Here is a 24444-nt window from a genome sequence, read left to right on the forward strand (position 1 = left end):
GCGTGCAAATTGGCTGCTGCATTTCCTATGAATATATGAAATGGACGAGCAGGAAAAGGCTAGCTGGTCCATCAAGCCTGTCCCACGCACCATGACGGTCAGAGCATCCTACCCTGTACTCACACATTATCCCCCACTCCTCAACTATGTAATCTCCTGGAAGAGGACATAGATAACGCAATATCCCCTGCTTTACAAGAGTGACTACATTTCCAATACTTAATTGGCTGTGAAGCAGTTTGGGATGTCCTGAGGTTATGAAAGAGGTGCTATATAAATGCAAGCTTCCCCCCCACCCCCCACTTTCTTTTTGATTTGCAAAAGTATTTGAAGAAAACTTCTATTGGTCTTTGAAAACACCTATGATTTTTCTCCCCATTTGCTCTGGGCAACGCCTGGGAGATTATTCTTCGATTTCTAGAGATTCCAGGACAATGCAACAACCCCACTGCACAAATGATTTGGCCCATCTTGCCTGCAAATACATATACAAGAGGGAGGAAGGGACAGAACAAGCAGAAGAGCTATTTATGGATGTTAAATTGCCAGCTTTACTCTACACAACAGTATGATTATTTAGGGGCAGTTCATCATTGAGATTTTACATAAAGACAAAGAACAGACAGACAATCTGTGCAATGACAACTTACCTCCACTTCCTGCTCAGTAGCTGAGGCACTGGGAGGGAAAATATACAAAGAACTTCAGGTTTGCATATTCCAGAATTGCAAAAACAAACAGAACACTACAACAATGGTGTAAACAGAACAAATTAACTTTGTACTAATTCTTACCTCTGTAAATTTGTCCTTTGCAATGAATTGCTCCTTTTAGAGTCAGGTAATTGATAAATTTCTGCTGAGAGAGACAGACAATTGATCTTTTTATCCTGCACAAATTACTGGCACACGAGACCAAAAAGGTCATTTATGACTAAACTTTGCCATGTAAAAGTTTAGCCCGTTAAAACTGCATCACTAAGACTTTCAATTACCTCCACACTGTCAGAGTCATACAGCACAGAAACAAGCCCTTTGGCCCACAGTACACGGTGTGTACTATTGAAAAAAAGAAAAAGGGCACAAAAACACAATTTTGCCAGAGATGTTGCAGCTTGTAACACTGGAACGCAACAGCTAAAATTAAATCATAAGATCTATGCATAGTGATATTCTAGATTCTTTGACAGATGCCTTACTGTTAGTTAACATTGGGGGATAGAAGGAGGAAATAGTGGGTCAGTCAGTAAAGTGATGGAAAGTGTCATCGACAGTGCTATCAAGCGGCACTTGCTTAGCAATAACCTGCTCAGTGACGCTCCGTTTGCATTCCGCCAGGGCCACTCAGCTCCTGACCTCATTACAGCCTTAGTTCAAACATGGACAAAAGAGCTGAACTCAAGAGGTGAGGTGAGAGTGACTGCCCTCGACATCAAGGCAGCATCTGACTGAGTATGGCATCAAGGAGCCCTAGCAAAACTGAAGTCAATGGGAATCAGGGGGAAAACTCTCCGCTGGTTGGAGTCATACCTAGTGCAAAGGAAGATGGTTGTGGTTGTTGGAGGTCAATCATATCAGCTCCAGGACATCACTGCAGGAGTTCCTCAGTGCAGTGTCCTAGGCCCAACCATCTTCAGCTGCTTCATCAATGACCTTCCTTCAATCATAAGATCAGAAGTGGGGATGTTCGCTGATGATTGCTTCAGTATCTGGTGCTGAACACTCTGCAGTCGGCGTAGAAATGCAGCAAGACCCAGACAATATCCAGGCTTGGGCTGATAAGTGGCAAGTAACATTTGCCACACAAGTGCCAGGCAATGATCATCTCCAACAAGAGAGAATCTAACCATCTCCCCTTGACATTCAATGGCATTATGATCACTGAATCCCCCACTAACATACTGGGGGTTACCATTGACCAGAAACTGAACTGGAGTAGCCATTTAAATACTGTGGCTACAAGAGCAGGTCAGAGGCTAGGAATCCTGTGGTGAGTAACTCACCTCCTGACTCCCCAAAGCCTGTCCATGATCTACAAGGCACAAGTCAGGAGTGTGATGGAATACTCTCCACTTGCCTGGATCCACTTGCCTGGATGGGTGCAGCTCCAACAACACTCGAGAAGATCGACACCATCCAGGACAAAACAGCCCACTTGATTGATACCCCATCCACAAACATTCACTCCCTCCACCACTGACGCACAGTGGCAGCAGTGTGTACCATCTACAAGATGCACTGCAGCAACACACCAAAGTTCCTTAGACAGCACCTTCCAAACCTGTGACCTCTACCAGCTAGAAGGACAAGGGCAGCAAATGCATGGGAACACCAACACCTTCAAGTCCCCCTCCAAGTCACACACCATCCTGACCTGGAACTATATCGCCGTTCCTTCACTATCGCTGGGTCAAAATCTTGGAACTCCCTCCCTAACAGCACTGTGGGTGTACCTACCTCACATGGACTGCAGCGGTTCAAGAAGGCAGCTCACCACCACCTTCTCGAGGGCAATTAGAGGTGGACAATAAAGGGTGGCCTAGCCAGCGATGCCCATATCCCATGAATGAACTGAAAAAAAAAACAAGGGAGATCCTCCACGTCCTGAGGCAAGATGGTGTGGGAAGGAGGGCAGGGTTGGTGAGTAGACCAAAACGTATTACTTTCAGCAGTCAGTCAATTAAAACTCCCCTAGTTAAGCATCCCTGCAGAGGCCCCAAAGTATCACTAAAGGCAGTAAAATGCATCTCCAATCTCAGAGTTCTGATGAAAGGTCAGCGACCTGAAGTGTTAACAGTTTCTCTTCACAGATGCTGCCTGACCTGCTGAGTATTTCTAGCATTGTGTGTTTATATTCATGTCCAGCATCTGCAGTAATTTTGCTTTGGTCTCATTCACCCTGGATCAAAAAGGCCTCCCTCTCCAAATGCAATACTTGCTACAACCCCTGCAGCTAGACATTCAGAACTAGAAAGGTCACGGACAAGGCAGGCTGTCCTCATGAATAGATACTCTTAACAAGCCTTCCTTGGCCCCCCAATATGTAGCCGAGGTCATTTACAACTAAACAACTGATAGGGAAAGATGGGGTTAACTAAAGATGGCTGGAAAAGAAAAGACACTTCCAAAATTACCTCGCATTCTCAAACACAGGCAAGAGCTAGACCACTTTCTCTTTCCACCTCAGCATGATTCATTATCTCAGATATTTGACCTATTGAATATAATCAGTGTAATGCAATCTGATAACCGTTTAGAAAGCAGTGTTCACAAATACATCTATCCATTTCCAATATTGAGATTTATACATTTTAATTTGTTCTTTTATTCAACTTCCAACATATACATCAATAAGCAGTCATCCATTTTTTTTTTGAGGAAGCACATGGTGGTGGTAGGAGGGAAATTCCAACAAAGTCTCCTTTTAAGACAAGACCAATTTGCTGTAGTCTTGAAGAAACAGCAAAGAAAATATGGAACCTGTGCCTTTGAGCAAACTAATTTCAAGAAAGGAACCAACATTGCTAACCAAAAGGATAAGGGTGGAAAATCAATCTGGTCAGGCTGCAAATAACTAAAACCTTTAATTATCAAGGTAATGAACAAAATTGGAATCTCCGCACTTCTCCAATTCTGGCCTTGAGCATCCCCAATTTCAGTCACACCATCGACGGCTGTGCCATAAGCAGTCAAGGGTCCAAGTTCAGAAATTCCCTCATTAAACCTTTCCGCACCTCTCTCCTCCGTTAGGAACATAGGAACAGGAGTCAACCGTTTAGCCCCTCGAGCCTGCTCTGCCATTCAATGAGGACACAGTTGACCAGTGACTAACTCCATATACCTGTCCTTGCCCCATGTCCCATAATACCTTTGGCTAACAAGCAGTTGATGTAGTCTACGTGGACTTCAGTAAGACTTTTGATAAGGTCCCACATGGGAGATTGGTTAAGAAGGTAAGAGCCCTGCGATCCAGGGCAATTTGGCAAATTGTATCCAAAATTGGCTTAGTGGCAGGAGGCAGAGGGTGATGGTCGAGGGTTGTTTTTGCGGGTGAAAGCCTGTGATCAGTGGTGTACCAAAGGGATCTGTGCTGGGACCCTTGCTTTTGTAGTGTACATTAATGATTTAGATGTGAACATAGGAGGTATGATCAGTAAGTTCGCAGATGACATGATAATTGGTGGTGTCGTAAATATTGAGGAGGAAAGCCTTAGATTACAGGACGATATCGATGGGCTGGTAGGTTGGGCAGAGAAGTGGCAAATGGAATTTAATCCTGAGAAGTGTGAGGTGATGCATTTTGGGAGGACTAACAAGGCAAGGGAATATACAATGGGTGGTAGGACCCTAGGAAGTAGAGGGTCAGAGGGACCTTGGTATACTTGTCCATAGATCACCGAAGGCAGCAGTACAGGTAGCTAGGGTGGTTCGGAAGGCATATGGGATCCTTGCCTTTATTAGCCGTGGCATAGAATATAAGAGCAGGGAGCTTATGATGGAGCTGTATAAAACACTAGTTAGGTGACAGCTGGAGTACTGTGTACAGTTCTGGGCACCATACCAGAGGAAGGATGTGCTTGTCCTGGACAGGGTGCAGAGGAGATTCACCAGGATGTTGCCTGGGCTAGAGCATTTCAGCTGTGAAGAGAGACTGAAAAGGCTAGGGTTGTTTTCCTTAGAGCAGAGAAGGCTGAGGGGGGACATGATTGAGGTATACAAAATTATGAGGGGCATTGATAGGTTAGATGGGAAGAAACTTTTTCCCTTAGCGGAGGGGGGCACAGATTTAGGGTAAGGGGCAGGAGGTTTAGAGGGAACTGATGAAAAACTTTTTCACTCAGAGGGTGGTTGGAATCTGGAACACACTACCTGAAGGGGTGATAGAGGCAGGAACCCTCCCAACATTTAACTATTTGGATGAGCACTTGAAACACCACAGCATACTATGGGCCAAGTGCTGGAAAATGGGATTAGAATGGTTAGGTGCTTTACGGCCGGCACAGACACAATGGGCCGAAGGGCCTGTTTCTGTGCTGTATAACTCTATGACTAACAAAAAAAGTCTAGAAATCTCAGTTTTAAAATTAACAATTGATCTAGCATCAATAGCCATTTGTGAAAAGCGTTCCAAACTTCTACCACTTGTGTGTAGAAATATTTCTCAATTGCACTCCTGGAAGGTCTGGCTCTAAATTTTAGACTATGCCCTAGTCCTGGACTCTCCAACCGGAGGAAATAGGGTAAATAGAGAGAAACTATATCTGTTCCCCTCAATATCTTGAAAACTTTGATCAAATCATCCTTTAACCTTCTAAATTCTAGGGAATATAATGCTGGTCATCTCTCCTCGTAATGTAACCCTCGAGTCCACGTATCATTCTGGTAAATCTACGCCTCCTATTTCTATCTATCTCTCCAAAGCCAATATATACTCCTTTAGGTGTGGTGCCAAGAACAGCTTACAATACTCCAGGTGTGGTCTAACCAGGGCTTTGGAAAGCTGAAGCATGACTTCTACCCTCTTGTATTCTCGTCCTCCAGATATAAAGGCCAGCATTCCATTAGCCTTTGATTAGTTTCTCTACCTGTTCACGACATATGAATGATGTGTGTACTTGGACCCCCAAGTGTCTTTGGACCTCCACAGTTTCTAGCTTTTCACCCTTTAGAAAGTACCCTGTTCTATCCTTTTTAGGTCCAAAGTGGATGACCTCATAATTGCCCATAATGAAATCAAAGTGATTCCTGACAACGCAGCCACTGACATCAGTGTGCGCCAAGCAGCGCACATGCGCAGTTACACCTTGCCAGGATTAAGTGGCGCATGCGCGGGATGACGTCACCACGCAGCGCTAACGTCATCGCTTATCTGCCCCGGTCCATCTTGGCGCATGCGCGATACAGCGTCATCGGGTATCCAGCCCCCCCACTCGGCTGGAGCGAACAGCTGAATGGGAGACTTTAAGGCTGGAGCTCCCCCCCCCTCCCCCACTCGCTCCAGGTCCTGATGCTTCGTCCCCTCAGCTGCTCGCTCCAGACCTCCCTGCTCTCCACCACCACGCCGCCACCCCCCTCCCCCCACACTGCACCCCCCCCACTCCCTTGGCCAATTGTTCCCGCTCCTCAGTTCGCACCACCCTGCTCTCTGGCCACTCGCTCCCCCCACCCCGCTCAGTCATATAATCAATTCACGATAACGAACTGGCAGCACATTTTATATTCTGCCCACTTTTCTTTTCCATTGATCGAGGTGCCAATTCACTATCTTCCAATGGAAATTCAATCATAACGTTCCTTTTGTATTTGATAGGGTTACTGGAATATTAAATGGATCTGAGGATTATAGTTAGTATCCTATAACTATATAGTAGCATATTACTGGGCTTCCATCCAACATAATGTAAGGTTAGTTTGATGGAACGATCTAGTCATAAACATTTCCTGTGATGAATTGAGCAGCGCCATCTTTAATCCTGGCAGCTGCCTGAACATCGCAGACACTGACATTCCAGTTGAAGAGCCTGCATTTGCACATGTGTAAGTACTGCGCCACTAGTAGTTGCGTTGTCAGCAAATGCAGCCTATTGAAATCTAGTTGCCACAGTTTTGCCCACCTAATCTATTAATATCCCTTTGTAATATCACACTTCCATCCATACTTCTTACAATACCACTTATTTTTGGGTCATCAGCAAATTTAGGTATGTGGCTATCACATCATACAAGTCATTAATAAATATGGTCAATAGTTGAGACACCAGCACAGATCCTTGCAGGACACCACTAGTCACATTCTGACAATTAGAGTACCTGCCCATTATCCCTACCCTCTGTCTCCTTTGGCTATGCCAATTTCCTAACCAGGTCAATAGTTTGCTTTCAATTCCATGAGTTTCAACTTTAGCTAACAGTCTCACGTCTTCTGGAATTCCATTTAAATTACATCCATAGACATTTCTCTGTCCACTAATTCAGTCACATCTTTCAATAAGGTTTGTTAGACATGACCTACCCTTGACAAAACTGATCGCTCTGATCAGCTGAAATTTTCAAGGTGTTCAGTCACCCCATACTTAATTATAGACTCTAGTCATTTCCTGATAACATATTAGGCTAACTGGTCTATAATTCCTCATTCTCCCCTTTTCACCTTTCTTAAATAGCAGAGTGACATGTGCAATTTTCCAATCTAAAGGAACAGTTCCTGAATTGAGAGAATTTTGGAAGATTAGAGTTAGGGCATTTGCCATGTTCGCATCAGCTTCCTTTAAAACCCTGGGATGGAAATGATCAGGTCCTGGGGGATTGGTCCTTCTTCAATGCCATTACTTCCTCCATTACCTTTTTGCTTACATTAATTTTTGGTGAGTCCCTGTTCCAATGTTAGTTTCCCGGAGACGTCCTGTATGCTCATCCTCGACTTTAAATACTGACACCAAAGTAATTATTCAACATATCCACCATTTCCTTATTTTCATTGACAATATCATTATCAGTTATCACTGCTCCAAACCTCCCTCTTTTTCCTAATTGTAAAAATTGAATTTGATGTTCCTGGAAAGTTTCCTTTCATATCTCTGTCGTTTTGTTACCCTTTGCTGTTCTTTGTATCTTTACCACTTACCAGGATCTGTGTTTTGCATTTTGGTATGCTTTTTCTTTTAGTTTTATATTGTCTCTTACCCCTTTAGTCATCCAGGACAGTCTTTTTTGGCAAGTAAAACTCTTGCCCCTTTAGGGGTATAAACTGGTTCTGTATCAGATTAAATTCTTTTTTGTACACCACCGATCTTCTGTCGTTTTACCCATAAACAGATTTCCCCAGTTTACTGTGGACAGTCTGTCTCCTCCCATTGAAGTCAGCCTCATCGAAATCTAGAATCGTAGCAGCTGTTTCTCATTTCTCCCTTTCAAATGCTAGGTTGAACTCTATTATAAACACTATTAGGTATACGTTTACATACCATTAGGCTATTAACTTAATCTGGCTCATTACTCAATCTAACATGACATGCCCCCTTGTTGGATCTAGGATATAGTGTTGCCAGAAACTACCCCAGACACGCTCAAGAAATTCACTACTTTTGACGTGCTTATCCCAATCTATATGAAAGTTAAAATTTCCCATTAAAAACACTGCCTTTACTACATGCTTGTGTAATCTCTGCATTGATAAAATCTACCACTTCACAGCTGTTACCAGGGGGCCTATACACAACTTCCACTACAGTCTTGAATCCTTTTCTATTTTTTTAAAATTCTATCCATAAAGTTTCCACTGCTTGCTTACCTCATTATACCCTCTACCATTGAAGTGATTTAATCCTTAATCACCAAGGCTACACCTCCACCTCTACCATTCCCCCTTTATTTCCTGGAGATCTTATAACCTAGTATATTCAGTTCTCATTCTTGACTATCTTGTAGCCATGTTTCAGTAATAGCTATGATGCCATCCCCTCCAAGTTGAATTCAGGCCTGCAATTCATTCAGTTTGTTCCTTATACTCCATGTGCTCATATATAAAAAAAAACACTTATTTGGGCCACAAACCCTAACCTGTCCTTCTGCTTTAATGTTTCAAATCACTTTTTAAAAAAAAAAAGTTTCTTTGACTAAGCTTTTGGGTACTTGTCCTCGGTTATTTGATAACTTTCTTGTGAAGCACCAAGGGATGTTTTATTACATTAAGACACGAGGTAAATGCAAGTTATTTCTGTTTTGAAGCAAAAATAGAAAATGCTAGAAACACCGGGACATCAGTTTTTAATTCTCACCTTCAACACAGCTAAGTGGACTGCCATGGATAACTTGTAATTCACTTGGGCTCAGTTCATCGACAGCCGCAGAACCTCGAGTGGCTTCCTTAAATATAAAAGAGGGAGAAGTCATTAAGATTCAGCTTATTGTCCTAGAGTACTGTACACCGATAGTATCTCATGTATATGTGAAAACATGACACTTGTGTATAAAAACAAAGCCACCCACTGCCACCCCCCCCCAACACCCCCCCAACCCCACCACAAACATCGTCTACTCTGATGGAGCATTTCGTCCAATGACACATCAAACGTATGGCTCTCCATCTATCCCACTGCAAGGACAAATGGGACTCTGGTCAGGAGAACACTGGAAGAAAGTGGTGGAGGAGGGGGCACTAAGAGAACATGAAGTACAGTCGTGTGTTTTCAACATTTGTAGGTTAGAAAGGTGCAATAAATTTCCACGCCAACATCTCAAAACAAAAACAATTACAACATTGCTGGTTAATGTTCTTCAGAGGGCTGAGGATCTGATTTTCAATTAGGTATATGTTACCGGTGAAAAGTTTGAAAAGCTATTAACACAACCATGGCAGGGCAATCTCAGAGACCATTACATCGGAGCAGATAGATCTTGGATGATGTACCAAGTGTATCCCTCTCTGACGGGCGGCTAGTTCGGAGATCAGCACCCTTCCTGTAATCTAATGCTACTCCTGGCACTCTCGGATAGAAGGCATTAGGAGGTTCAGTCAATAGAGGACACAGACTTAAGGTAATTGGGAGATGAGAATTAATTTCTTTTTAATATAAAGACACCGCGAATATAGGGGGCGATGGGTTCTCACTGAGTGCAAGTTAGGATATGGGCAGTAGAGCATTGGATAAGCTGAAGTTTCTGAAGCATGGAGGACAGGAAGCTGACCCAGAGAGCATTGGAATAGGTGAGGTTTTCAGCAGATGAGCTGAGGCAGGGATGGCAGTGCCAATGTTATGGAGCTGGAAGTAGTCAGTCTTTGCGATGGAGAGAATATGGGTTGAATAGACGCAGAGGTTGCAGTCTGGCTCAACCTGAGACAGTGGCCAGGCAGGGGAATAGAATTGGTGGCTTTGCTTTTCCAAGTGTTTAACCAGAGAAAATTGCAGCTCATCCTAGAGTGGATAGCAGATGAGCAGTCTGACAGTAGAGGCAGTGGAGGATGCAACAAAATACTAAAGTCAGATGCCATCAGTGTACATGTGCAGCCTGACCCCTTGTCGAAGGAGGATGTCACCAAGCGACAGCAGGTAGATGAGGAAAAGGAATAGGCCAAGGATATATCCTTGGCTGACTCGAAAAGCAATGGTGTGGTGGTGCAAGATGATATTGCAGCTGTGGCTCTGGTTGATACTGGATATGGAATAGTGGAATCAAACAAGGGAAATCCCAGAGCTAAATGATGAAGGAAAGGAGTTGGAAGTGGAGGATATGGTCAATTGCGTCAAAGGTTGCAGAGAGGCTGAGAAGGATGAGACGTGACGGTGTACTATGGTCACAGTTGTAAAGAATGTCATTTGTACCTTGATTAGGTCTGATTCAGTGCTGTGGTAGGTGAGAAACTGGATTTGACTGTTCAAACAGAGGGAAAGATGGGCACAGATTTGGGACTTTGGAGAGCAAAGGGAGTTAGTTTGCAAGGATAGGGGTATCAAGAGTGAGCTTCTAAAGAGGAGTGTAATACTGGTTTTAAAAAAAGGGAGGCGGGTGGGTAACTGAGGAGAGAGAAGCACTTACAATGTCACAAAGCATCGTTAGGTTTACTACATAATTGACATTTTATGCAGTATACAGTTAGTTTCATTTTAAAATATTGGTTTTCCAAAACAGCCACATATTTGGGAAAACAGATGGTACAAACAGTGGTCTTAACTGCATATTTTCATACCAAGTTAACTTTTATTTTATTTCTGGACCCCAGTTGATCCCTATTGGAGCTACAAGGCTTGGAGATGAGCTGACTGGCATCCATAGGATCTGGGCCATCTGTGAAAATAGAATTTCAGTCAATTCTTCAAAAACATTACCTTCAGCACAAGCAAACATCACAATTCATTTTTGCAGAAAGAAACATGGCAAGAATCTTGCATCTTAGTTTCACAATAACCCAAAGCTTTTGTAGTTCATCTTTCAGTTAGTCCAACTGGATACATTGATGGTACAACTTGGGGTCATTTTAAAAAATTATAAACTTCTATTGAGAAATTTAAACTCTACAAATTTACATAGAATTTACCAGCCATTCAGCCCAATGCCAGTGTTTATTACCAACACAAGTTTCCTGCCTCCCTATTGACATATCAAAAATTAAGCAAGTTGGTATGCAAGTATAAAGTTCAGAAATGCAACAAATTGCCACTATTCTCATTTCATTAACAAACCGCTAAAGTTTTCTTTCTCAAATAAAGAAAATCCTACTCAAGTTGCTTCACTGGTACAAAACCATTTACAGGAACAACAGTTTGGAGTCTGTAGATTCAAAACACTCTAAAAGGCTAGTAACAAATGACATTAATGCTACTTAAACAAATTAATAGATACAAAGTGACGCAAAATTAGGAAAGATCTACCTGAGACACCATCTTCAATTAAGCCACACACACTGGCATTGCTTTCGCGAACAACATCAAGTGTTTTTATAGTTTCCTGTAGCTGCATGCCATTATCAGGTTGTTTTGTGGAAGTATCACAGGCACTGGACTCTGCATCAAGCATAGAAGTAGTAAACCTCATGTGAAAGTCAAGGGCCGACAACATCTTTCAAAAAAAAAACAAACATTCACAACTCTAGAAGTTGGCAGTTGCTTACCTGACATTGTGGAGATCTCCAGGGTAATAGTATGTGCTATGTTTGACTGGATGTCTTTCAGGTTTTCACTGGAAAATGGTTCAGTTACAAGATTATTGCTGGGTGCTAAAGCTGGGTAGAATTTTAGACATTTCATAGATTCTACAAGAAAAAAGTTGAAATTCATCAGTAGGAAATCAAGTCTTACCTGAGTTGAAGCAGGTCACGATTGTCCGCTTCTTCACCAGCCGATGCCTATACAGGAAGCGTTTATACAAAATTTCAATAACCTAACACATTTTCCACATATTTATCCATTTCTTTGCTCTTTTCCTGAAGAGACCAGTAACTGCCTGTTATTTGTAAACCTATGGGGAACTGGCAACTGATTTCACTACAGTACGTTTTGCCATAACCAATGCCTGATCCTACCCTCATCTGAAATTCACAGCTAAAAACAAACAGGAATGTTAGAAGGTGGGGAGAACATGAGAAATAGGAGCAGTGGGCCATGCGCCCCCTCGAGCCTGCTCTGCCTTTCAATACAATCATGGCTAACCTTCTGCCTCAACTCAGCTTTCCCGCCTGTTCCCCATATTCCTCGATTCCCTGAGATATCAAAAATCTGTCAATTCCAATATACCCAACGATGCAGCATCCACAACTCTCTGGGATAGAGAATTCCAAAGACTCACAATCGTCTGAGTGAAGAAATTTACCCTCATCCCAGTCTTAAATGATTGACCCCTTATCCTGAGGCTGTGCCCCCGGGTTCTAGACAGGGAAAACAACCTCTCAGTGTCTACCCTATCCAGCCCCTTCAGAATCTTGTATGCTTCAATGAGATCACCTCTCATTCTTCTAAACCCAAAAGAGTATAGGCCCAATTTACTCATCCCATCATAGGACAATCCTCTTATCCCAGGAACCAATCTAATGAATCTTCACTGTACTTCCTTCAAGTATATCCTTCCTTAAATATGGAAAGCATAAACTGTGCAGAGTGCTCGAGGTGTGGCCTCAAAGCCCAAAGCAATTGCAGCACAACTTGCCTATTTTTGTACTCCAATCCCCTTGCAATAAAGGCCAACATGCCATTTGCCTTCCTAATTGCTCGCTGTACTTACATGCTAACTTTGTGCTCCTTATAAGAGTACACCCAAATCTCTCTGAACATCAAATTTTACAAGTTTCCGCCCTTTTTAAAAAATATTCTGGTTTTCTATTATTACCAGAGAGTGAATAACCTCACTTCCCCACATTATACTCTGCCACCTTGTTGCCCACTCACACGTGTCTATATCTTTTTGCACCCTGTGCCCTCCTCTCACCTTACATTCCCACCTAGCTTTGTAGTGTCAACAAACTTAGAGACATTATTCCCTGTCTCTTTTAAATCATTAGTATAGATTTTAAATAGCTGAGGCCCCAGCACTGATCCTTGCAACACTCCAGCCTGCCAACCTCAAAATGCCTTGTTTATCCCTACTTCCTGTCCATTAACCAATCCTCCATCCATGCCAATTTCTTTCCACTAACTCCATGAGCCTTTATCTTGCAATTTTGCCTTAGTGACTGGGAACTTTAGCTGCCATGGTTTGTTCCTTCAGTCTAGGGATACATTCGCTAATTGCAAAATCCTCAATGCCCCATACACGTTCAAACAAAAACTACACACTGCTTTACGATAGTGTTCTCACAAAGTTTGGTACTGAGCTACAGAAAGAGATAGTAAGACAGGTAACCAAAAGGTCAATAAGGCAAGTTTCAAGGAGCACCTGAAGGAGGAGAGGTGGAGGGGTTTAGGGAGGGAATTCCAGAGCGGAGGGCCTAGAGGCTGAAGGCACAGCTGCCAATAAAATCAGCGATGTGCAAGAGGGCAGAATCGGAGGATCACCGAGATCCTGGAGGGTTCTAGTGCTGGAGATAATGGACTAGCATAGTTTACAGATATAGAGAGGGTAGGTAATGGAGGGATTTGAAAACAAAGATGAGAATTTTAAAATTGAGGCAGTCAGGCCAGGAGCCAACGTAGGTCAGCAAGCAGAGGGCAGATCAGAAAATGAAACTGGGACTATATTGTGCAGTGCATTTAATGGATGAATCAGCCATCAAGGAGTCTTGTGCATAAATAAATACACTTTGCACAATGTCAAACTGGACTGAAAAATTTATAAAGACTTCAAACATTAATGTACAAGATTCTTAGCTTCACAGATTTTAAGTCTACATAAAGCAGCCCCTTATTCTACAGTATTTTAGAAAATTCAGGCTTGTATGCTGGCTGGAGCCCATGTGACAAGACTGGGAGAGCTCTCCAAACACTGGGAACCACGTGGAATTGTTTAATATACCATGTAAAATAAACCAGAACCACATCACTCTGAAGAGTCTCCAAACCAAGTAACAGAAATCACAGCTGGGAGTTTGTTTTCCCCCTATACGTGGTCCATACACTGTCCCCAAGAGAACACATCCCACTGTACTCAAGTCCATTGTGCACATGCATCTAGATGTGAAAGAATAAACTTTCGTTAATATAGTGCCTAACAAAATCTCAGCATCTTGCAACCAATCAAGTACCTTATGAAGAACAGCCATTATTGTAATGTAGGAAATGCGGCAGCCAATTTGCACACAGCAAGACCCCACAAACAGCAATGTGATAATCACCGGACTGTCTGTTTTAGGAATGTTAGCTCAGGGATAAATGTTGGCCAGGACACCTGCTCTGCTTCAAAATTACACTGTGATTTTTTACATCCATCTGAGAGGGCAGATGGGGTTTTGGTTTAAAGTCTCGCCCGAAAGACGACAGCTCTGACAATGTAGCACTCCCTTGATGTGGCATTGAAGCGTCAATCCAGATTGTGTGTTCAAGTCTCTGGAGTGGAATTGAACCCATTATCTTCTGACTCAGAGGAGAGTGTCTACTCCTGAACCATGGGAAACCCCTCCCTTCATCTAATGTGTGACGGTAATACAGGAGTTAAACCCATACTGATTATCTTTCCAGAGCAATGGTAAGGTCCAGCTAGAACCACTCCATCAGAAGGGAGTTAGTTTGCAGAGTTATCTGGAGCTGAGAGGGATGCATCCCAGCCCCATGACAAGTCTACTCCTTCGCGGTCCATTCATTAACCAGACTATGTTGGTCAAGCACCCACAGTGCCCAGAGTGCTATGGATTTGCTTGGATCATCAGGTCACCAAAATTGCCATGGAGGTTGTTGGGATTCAAATCTTCCATAATCAGCTCTGTTATTTTGAGGCTAGCTTGACTCAAGAAACTCCACTTAGCTTCCGTCCCCCAGTAAGGAGGGCAGCCATTAACTGGTTATTAGACAATGGTGAAGACAACTTGCATTTACATAGCATCTTTAATGTAGAAAAATGTACCGTGGCACTTCAAAATTGGATGCCGAGCCACATAAGAAGATATTAGAACAAGTGAACAAAAGATTAGTCAAAATGGTAGATTTTAAGAAGCATCTTAAAAGGTGGGGCGGTTGAGGGAGGGAATTACAGGTCCTAGAGCCTAGACAGCTGAAGGCATGGCACCAACAGTGGGATGAAGGAAGTGGGGATACACACTAGTTCAGAGTTGGAGGAAGAGAGTTTTTGAAGGTTTGTAGGACTGGAGGAGACTTGAAGCTGTTAGTCAAACAGAAGATAGGAGGAAAATGGCACAAACAGCACAGCTCTATAAAATGTGAGTGCCCCCAACCTCATGACTACAACATGGGCACACATCAAAACAGTCTGTGCCAATTGAAGGTGAGAATCTTCAACCACACCACCTTGCCTTTCAGAAATCCCGAGTGTTTCTGTAAGAGATACATAAATGGTGGCGTATTTGCCTTCAGTGTTGGGAAAGGGCACCTTGCGATGTGCTAGTAAACTCTCCTAAATGCCCAATAACTTACTAACCATTATAGATTTAATCCAGATCTTCCAATGAAAACCTTGGCATACCATGGTGGTCATGTTAAATGTTCAATCCAGAAAAAAAACTGCAACCATGGGCACTTATCATGTGGTCATTTCTCTTTCTAGGGTGCCAACTGACAATTTTGTTTAAGCTGAGGCTCTCCTTCACTGTAAGCATTGCCACAAAACTACCTTGTCTCGAGTTATACGAGCTGGTGGAAGCCCCTTCCATTTTCTGAGTTCTGAACCACAAAAGAAAACTGGACACATTGTACGCAACAAATTTAACAGTGGGATTCCGCAGTCATTAAAGACATACAAGACTGACCAAAGGATCCTTTGCCCCTCAGTGTGGCCCTGAAAAACTATGTCCAAACTAAAATTAGCACCCACCAGGTACGAATGCAAGATCCCCTGCTTGCATCTATAAACAATACATTAGAGAACCTCCATTCCTTACATTTCAAAAAAAATTCATTGCCCATAAAGAGCTTTGGAACATCCTGTGGTCACAAAAGACGTGATATAAATGCAGTTTTTTTTTTCTGTAATGAACATTTAACATGACCACGATATTCCATTAGTTAGTCTGTTATTTAAAATGTTAAGTTTAGTGCACCAGGTCTCCCAGAGAGGCTGAATACAACAATAATCATGAGTATTAGCTCAGCCCTCAACTCAATTATTAAATCTAACCTTATTCCAGATGTTATGAAAGGGGAAAACAGACTGTTTAAAGGCATTTGAGCTCTTGGCTTACCATCATAATGGGGGCGTGACGCATGGCTAAAAGCTTTGTACTTTCACTCAAGTATTTTTTTTCAAGCAGATCCTGTGTGAAGCACACCATGTTGTAGCAAAATAAAGAAAGTGTTTGCTGATTTTGGCCTTGTACCAGAAGACAGTCATAAATTTAAACTGGTGACAAACAAAAAGGTGCATGAAAATTGCAATTAGTAGGAGAAACTGATGTGTAAGTTGATATTGCAAAAAGTAAGACTTGCAGTAAAACAGCATCTTCCGTTCCTTCCAGAACTTGAGCAAATAATAGAGGCTGAAACCTCAGTGTAGCAGTGAGGGAGTGCTGCACTGTTGGAGAAGCTGTTAGGAGAGACGTTAAACTGAGGCCCGGTTTGTGGGATTGGAGCAAACTGGCTGTTACATTTGTGTATAGAATAGTCACCACTCTTCAAAAGGCCACAAGTATTCAAAAGCCAGTCTCTGACGCCATCATATGGACCCCAATGTAAATTTAACCCCGGGTCATGTGATTCTTGCTGAGTAATGGCAGGCCAAGCAAAAACAGGCATCAGAAAAGAGCCAGCAAGATAGGTTTTTAAAATGTATGGAGCTCTTCCGCGCTCTACAAAGAAACTTTGGGTCTCCCTGTCCGAGCTTTTCCAAACACCACCCCCCCACCTTTTGCACTTACCCCACCCCGCCGCCCCCACAATTTAACCTTAATGCCCCAAGGGCAGCCTACAATAGCCCAAAGTTCTGCTCCCACCCACCAGTCCTCACGTCATTGCTAAGTCCCACCTGATCCCTGCAACATTCACAGATTTAAATGAGGCCTGGGCCTCAGGTCAGATGGCTGAGAGAGCCAGTCGATCACCCAGTCATCATTTCATTGGTATTTGTGGGATCTTGCTCTGCACAAACTGGCTGAGACATTTCCCGACGTTACAACAGTGACTACCTCTTCAAAAAAAAACGCACCTCACAGGTTGCTAATGCTTTGGGGCGTCCTGAAGTCATGAAAGGTGCCCCATAAATGCAAGTTTGCTTTGTTTTTACATGTTGAAGATTTTGAAAAGAACTGGCAGACCCAGGGTTTTCTCCCCTCTTCTCCCTCCCAGAATTGGGTACCAGGTCTTTCTGCATGTAGTTACAAATAGGAATACATATATGGATGGGCAGTGACCCAAGTATGAATCATACTGAAACAGTTAATGTATCTGCCTGACAGGCCTTCTGTGGTCCTCCTCCTCCAAAATGGGGAAAATGGCCAAGGATAGTACAAAATGGTCCTGGGAAAACAGTCAGAGCTAGTAGATGCATCTTTAAAAGTGATACAAGAGTTTAATAAGACCACAGTTAAAATAGTGCGCGCAGTTTTGGGGCTCCATACTCTGGAATGAATACAGGGCAAATTCCCTATGTTGCCTGGTATGAGAAACTATAAATACAATGGAATACTTGGAAAAACTGGCTCTACTTTCATTAGAACAGGAGATTTTGGGGTAATTTGATTGACAACTATAAAAGGGCTAGGACTGAGTAGAAGAATCAAACTGTTTCCAGTGATTGGGGTCTCGTACTTGATTTCTCAGATTTACATTTAAAGGCAATAAACGTAGGACGGGGAAGTGGGGGACCATTTTCGAGCACCCCCCCACCTTCCAGATGGAGGGTTGCGATACTATGGAACACATTGCCCAAGTTAGGGATTGCAGCAGAGATTATGCCACCATTTAAAATAGGTTAGATCGTCAGTGGAAGGAAAACGGATTAGAGGAAAAGAGAGCATAGTAATAGGGTGGGCACCGTGCTTATGTGGACAGTAAAGACCAACACGGACTGGTTGAGCTGACTGGACTGCTTCTGTGCTATAACTTCCTTTTGAGTCCCTTTGTAACTAAGCACTAAAGCAAGGGCATAGGAGAAAAGTAGCTGAATTCCTATGCAACTTTAATCGGGAGATAAACAACAAATGATGACAAGGAGTACAGGAAGCTTCACTTTAAAAAGAAAGGAAGGTTATGGGCCCTCCGTTGCATGGCCTACTTGAAATAGGCATTGAATATCTGAAGTACTGCTCAGATGTATCAGCTAGATTATGGGGAGAAACCCTCATTTACATTAAAAAAAAAACAAAGGCTTGGTGAGATTAGCACACAATCTGAGCAGGCACCTGAAACAGGAAGATTTCCTTGGAGGATTAGAAGCACCATAATTACAAAAGTTATACAAAAACAGGAGGCTGTAACATCATTGTAAAATCTTCACCGTTGATATCAGGCAGTTTCCCAAAATAAGAGAGACAGCTAATGGATTGTAGCCAAGCAGAATCTCTATCCCATAGAGTGGAGATAACCACAAGAATAAAGTTTAGGAGGCGAAAGCCAGGGGGGTGGGGCTGGACGGGACATTGTCCTTCACAAATCTCACTGCTGTAATACCACTATTCAAGGCTGTTCTCCAGGAAGAAACATACTGCAATCGAGATTATTTATTGATTCTGGGCATAATAATTCACATGTTACAGGTATAAGACCATGGTAGGCCATTGCAGGCTCCTCCTGTTAGTGGAACTGCCTGGGAGCTGTGAATTCAAGACAAAAGTGTTAGAACCCAAAGGAACTTCTCTCCGGTCAATATAGCTCCAAAAGAAAACACCCAAGTTGGGAGTTTGGAATGGGATCCTCAGCATCCCAATACATAAAGCAGACACAGCTCCAGTACTGCTGGTTAATATCAACCCTTCGCTAACAAGTACACCATTTTGGATACTGTTGGGGGGGGGGATGGCCTATCAGGGGAAAACAGCAGCAGCCAGAGCAGTGGCACCATGGCTGGCACTGTTGTTCAGCAGGGAGGGACAAAGCACAGAAGAGCAATAGTTATAGGGGACTCTATAGTCAGGGGCACAGATAGGCGCTTCTGTGGACGTGAAAGACTCCAGGAAGGTATGTTGCCTCCCTGGTGCCAGGGTCAAGGATGTCTCTGAACGGACAGGGGGCATTCTGAAGGGGGAGGATGAACAGCCAGAGGTTGTGGTGCACATCGGTACCAATGACATAGGCAGGAAGAGTGATGAGGTCCTGCAGGGGGAGTTTAGGGAGTTAGGTAGTAAATTAAAAAACAGCACCTCTAGGGTTGTAATCTCTGGAATACTCCCTGTGCCTCGTGCCAGTGAGGCTAGAAATAGGAAGATAGTGCAGCTAAACATGTGGCTGAGCAGTTGGTGTAGAAGGGAGGGTTTCAGATATCTGGACCATTGGGCTCTCTTCAGGGACAGATGGGACCTGTACAAGAAGGACGGGTTGCATCTAAACTGGAGGGGCACTAATATCCTGGCTGTAAGGTTTGCTAGCGTCACTCGGGAGGGTTAAACTAGTGTGGTAGGGGGTTGGGAACAGAGTAGTAGGACAGCTGGTGAAATAAATGAGGAGGACATAGTAAATAAGGCCAGTAGGACTAAGAGGAAGAGCAGGCAGAGAGATGTTGCTGAGCACAGCGGGACTGATGGTCTGAAGTGCATTTGGTTCAATGAGAGAAGTATAACAGGTAAGGCAGATGAACTTAGAGCTTGGATTAGTACATGGAAATATGATTTTGTTGCTATTACAGAGACTTGGTTGAGGGAAGAGCAGGATCGGCAGCTAAATGTTCCAGGCTTTAGAAGCTTCAGGCGGGATAGAGGGGATGCAAAAGGGGTTGGGGGGCTGCATTACTGGTATTGGGGAATGAGCCCGGCCAGGTGGTCGAGGTTTCAGTGGGGAAGCATTTCGGGAGCAGTGACGATAATTCCATAAGTTTTAAGGTACTTGTGGATAAGGATAAGAGTAGTCCTCGGGTGAAGGTGCTAAATTGGGGGAAGGCTAATTATAACAATATCAGGCAGGAACTGAAGAATTTAGATTGGGGACAGCTGTTTGAGGGTAAATCAACATCTGACATGTGGGAGTCTTTCAAACATCAGCTGATTAGAATCCAGGACCAGCATGTTCCTGTGAGGAAGAAAGACAAGTTTGGCAAGTTTCGGGAAGCTTCGATAGCACAGGATATTGTGAGCCTAGTCAAAAAGAAAAAGGAAGCATTTGTAAGGGCTGGAAGGCTAGGAACAGATGAAGCACTTGAGGAATATAAAGACAGTAGGAAGGAACTTAAGCAAGGAGTCAGGAGGGCTAAAAGGGGTCATGAAGAGTCATTGGCAAACAGGATTAAGGAAAATCCCAAGGATTTTTATACATATATAAAGAGCAAGAGAGTAACCAGGGAAAGGGTTGGCCCACTCAAGGACAGAGGTGAGAATCTATATGTGGAGCCAGAGGAAATGGGCGAGGTGCTAAATGAGTACTTTGCATCAGTATTCACCAAACAGAAGGACTTGGTGGATGATGAGCCTAGGGAAGGGAGTGCAGATAGTCTCAGTCATCTCATTATCAAAAAGGTGGTGGTGTTGGGTGTCTTGCAAAGCATTAAGGTAGCTACGTCCCCAGGGCCTGATGGGATCTACCCTAGAATACTGAGGGAGGCAAGGGAGAAAATTGCTGGGGCCTTGACAGAAATCTTTGCATCCTCATTGGCTACAGGTGAGGTCCCAGAGGACTGGAGAATTGCCAATGTTGTTCCTTTGTTTAAGAAGGGCGGCAAGGATAATCCAGGAAATTATAGGCCGGTGAGCCTTACGTCAGTGGTAGGGAAACTATTAGAGAGGATTATTCGGGACAGGGTTTACTCGCATTTGGGAAACAAAAACTTATTAGCGAGAGACAGCATGGTTTTGTGAAGGGGAGGTCGTGTCTTACTAATTTGATTGAGTTTTTTGAGGAAGTGACGAAGATGATTGATGAAGGAAGGGCAGTGGATGTTATCTATATGGACTTCAGGCTTCCACTGCTATGTCCAGACTGGCCAAGAGAGTGTGAGAAAATGGCGCACTGACACGGAACACAAAAGTCCGAGTAACAGGCCTGTGTCCTCAGTACCTTTCTCTATGGCAGCGAGGCCTGGACAACGTATGTCAGCCAAGAGCGACGTCTCAATTCATTCCATCTTCGCTGCCTCCGGAGAATACTTGGCATCAGGTGGCAGGACCGTATCTCCAACATAGAAGTCCTCGAGGCGGCCAACATCCCCAGCTTCTACACACTACTGAGTCAGCGGCGCTTGAGATGGCTTGGCCATGTGAGCCGCATGGAAGATGGCAGGATCCCCAAAGACACATTGTACAGCGAGTTTGCCACTGGTATCAGACCCACCGGCCGTCCATGTCTCCGCTTTAAAGACGTCTGCAAACGCGACATGAAATCCTGTGACATTGATCACAAGTCGCGGGAGTCAGTTGCCAGCGTTCGCCAGAGCTGGCGGGCAGCCATAAAGGCGGGGCTAAAATGTGGTGAGTCGAAGAGACTTAGTAGTTGGCAGGAAAAAAGACAGAGGCGCAAGGGGAGAGCCAACTGTGCAACAGCCCCGACAAACAAGTCTCTCTGCAGCACTTGTGGAAGAGCCCGTCACTCTAGAATTGGTCTTTATAGCCACTCCAGGCGCTGCTTCACAAACCACTGACCACCTCCAGGCGCGTATCCATTGTCTGTTGAGAGAACGAGGCCAAAGAAGAAGAAAGTCTTTGACAAGGTCCCGCATGGCAGACTGGTACAAAAGGTGAAGTCACACGGGATCAGAGGTCAGCTGGCAAGATGGATACAGAACTGGCTCAGTCACAGAAGACAGAGGGTATCAGTGGATGGGTGTTTTTCTGAATGGAGGGATATGACTAGTGGTGTTCCGCAGGGATCAGTGCTGGGACCTTTGCTGTTTGTAGTATACATAAATGATTTGGAGGAAAATGTAGCTGGTCTGATTAGTAAGTTTGCGGACGACACAAAGGTTGGTGGAGTTGCGGATAATGATGAGGATTGTCAGAGGATACAGCAGGATATAGATCGGTTGGAGACTTGGGCGGAGAAATGGCAGATGGAGTTTAATCCGGACAAATGTGAGGTAATGCATTTTGGAAGGTCTAATGCAGGTGGGAGGTATACAGTAAATGGCAGAACCCTTAGGAGTATTGACAGGCAGAGAGATCTGGGCGTACAGGTCCACAGGTCACTGAAAGTGGCAACGCAGGTGGATAAGGTAGTCAAGAAGGCATACGGTATGCTTGCCTTCATCGGTCGGGGCATAGAGTATAAAAATTGGCAAGTCATGTTGCAGCTGTACAGAACCTTAGTTAGGCCACACTTAGAATATTGCGTGCAATTCTGGTCACCATACTACCAGAAGGACATGGAGGCTTTGGAGAGGGTACAGAGGAGGTTTACCAGGATGTTGCCTGGTCTGGAGGGCATTAGCTATGAGGAGAGGTTGGAAAAACTCGGATTGTTTTCATGGAACGACGGAGGTGGAGGGGCGACATGATAGAGGTTTACAAAGTTATGAGCGGCATGGACAGAGTGGATAGTCAGAAGTTTTTTCCCAGGGTGGAAGAGTCAGTTACTAGGGGACATAGGTTTAAGGTGCGAGGGGCAAAGTTTAGAGGGGATGTCCGAGGCAAGTTTTTTTTTTACACAGAGGGTGGTGAGTGCCTGGAACTTGTTGCCAGGGGAGGTGGTGGAAGCAGGTACGATAGCGACGTTTGAGAGACATCTTGACAAATACATGAATAGGATGGGAATGGAGGGATATGGGCCCCAGAAGTGCAGAAGGTGTTAGTTTAGGCAGGCATCAAGATCGGCGCAGGCTTGGAGGGCCGAATGGCCTGTTCCTGTGCTGTACTGTTCTTTGTTCTGATGGGATCTGGAAGGGTACGGCGATTAATGGGGGCTCCATTTTTCCCCAATGGGCTTCAGATAACCCTGGAGAGCAATGACCTGATTTGACTGGTGATGGCTAATTAACAACTTGTGCATTTGTCATAAAATGTCCCAAGGTGCTTCACAGGAGTGTTTTTAGACAATTTTGACATGGAGCCGTGAGATGTTGGGGTAGGTGACCAAAAGGTTAAAGAGATAGGTTTTAAAGAGTGTCTTTTATGGAGGCAGAGGAGCAGAAAGGGTTGGTGAGGAAATTCCAGGGAAGAGGACCTAAATAGCTGATGGCATAGCCACCAATGGTGGGACAAATGAAATCAGGAATGCCAAAAGGCCAGTTTGGAGGAACACAGAAGTCAGGGTTGTAAGTGTAGGGGAGGTTGTGTAGATGGGGAGTGGTGAGGCCCTCATGTGTGAGTTAAAACACATGAGAACTTCAAATGAGAGGCGTTGCTGGACTGGAGCTAATGTTGGTTAGGAGCGATGGAGTTGGTGCAAGTTAGGATAAGGGCAGTGGAGGTTTGGATAGGATCGACAATGGAAGGCTGGCCAGGAGAGCACAGAATATTAGAGTCTCCATGTGCTCCGCGCTGTTGAATTGTGCAGTCTTAATTAAGCAAAATCTCTACATACACTTTTGGGGAACCCAAGCTTTGATTCTTGCCAGAGCGTGCCCAAGTTCTCCAGGAGTTCACATCCCAGAAGCAGCAAAGAGGGACTACTTAAGTGAATTTTTCCAGTTTTGAATGATAAAACACAGCCTCTGCCGCTTACAGTGGGCATGTTGATCTTCACACGATTTTCTCACTTACAAGTAGTAAACCTGCAAAGATTTGGCTTCCTGTACTTAAATCTGGTCAAGGTTCGTGGCTTTACCAGTCCAAGGACTGGATTTTCAAATTGGGGTCAGGAATCTGATGGCTAGATAATTTCCGAGTCCTGACTCCATGTTGCCACTGTGTCGCTCATCTATCTTTAAATGTAAAAGCCCCAGTCGGGCTGAAGACAAGCTCAGTGCCCAGTTAATGCTTCCAAGTGTCACCAGGAGGCAGGAACTGCCTGCGGAGTGCGAACGGCAAAGGCAAATGGCAGCCATGATGGGGCCTGCTGTTGCCTTGCAGAAGAGAGGAGGCAGCGCCTTGGAGTGCCAGCAGCCTCAATGAGCACAAAAGCGGCCAAATGGAAGGTAAAGTGCACGATTCTGTGCACAACCACCCGCCCCCTTCCACCCCCGAGCTCCCAAAAGTGATCACCAATGAAAAAAAAAAGTTACCTTTTTCCTCACTTTTAAACCCAACAGATGTGCCCTAACGTGCACTAGACTGTTCGGGTTCGGCGATCACAGCTTTGAAAATTGCCTTCTTGAACGCCCCACCCCGTTAATAAACTCC

General features: G+C 44.1%; 1 protein-coding gene across 4 annotated transcripts in view; it reads right to left on the reverse strand.

The window, feature by feature from the left end:
- The window catches only part of lrmp (lymphoid-restricted membrane protein), a 146269-nt gene that overhangs the window by 30061 nt on the left and 91764 nt on the right, over positions 1-24444 (reverse strand). For 3 of the 4 annotated variants that reach the window (XM_068058877.1, XM_068058878.1, XM_068058875.1), the window contains exons 23-29: positions 11795-11841; positions 11608-11675; positions 11369-11500; positions 10687-10784; positions 8777-8864; positions 795-858; positions 651-678 (exon numbers count right to left, since the gene is read on the reverse strand). In XM_068058877.1, coding sequence (XP_067914978.1) covers positions 651-678; positions 795-858; positions 8777-8864; positions 10687-10784; positions 11369-11500; positions 11608-11675; positions 11795-11841 — 525 coding nt within the window. The remainder of the gene's footprint in view (positions 1-650; positions 679-794; positions 859-8776; positions 8865-10686; positions 10785-11368; positions 11501-11607; positions 11676-11794; positions 11842-24444) is intronic. The other variant, XM_068058876.1, reaches the window with a different exon arrangement.

The sequence above is a fragment of the Heterodontus francisci genome, chromosome 27 (genome assembly GCF_036365525.1).
Source record: "Heterodontus francisci isolate sHetFra1 chromosome 27, sHetFra1.hap1, whole genome shotgun sequence".
NCBI classification, from domain to species: Eukaryota; Metazoa; Chordata; class Chondrichthyes; order Heterodontiformes; family Heterodontidae; genus Heterodontus; species Heterodontus francisci.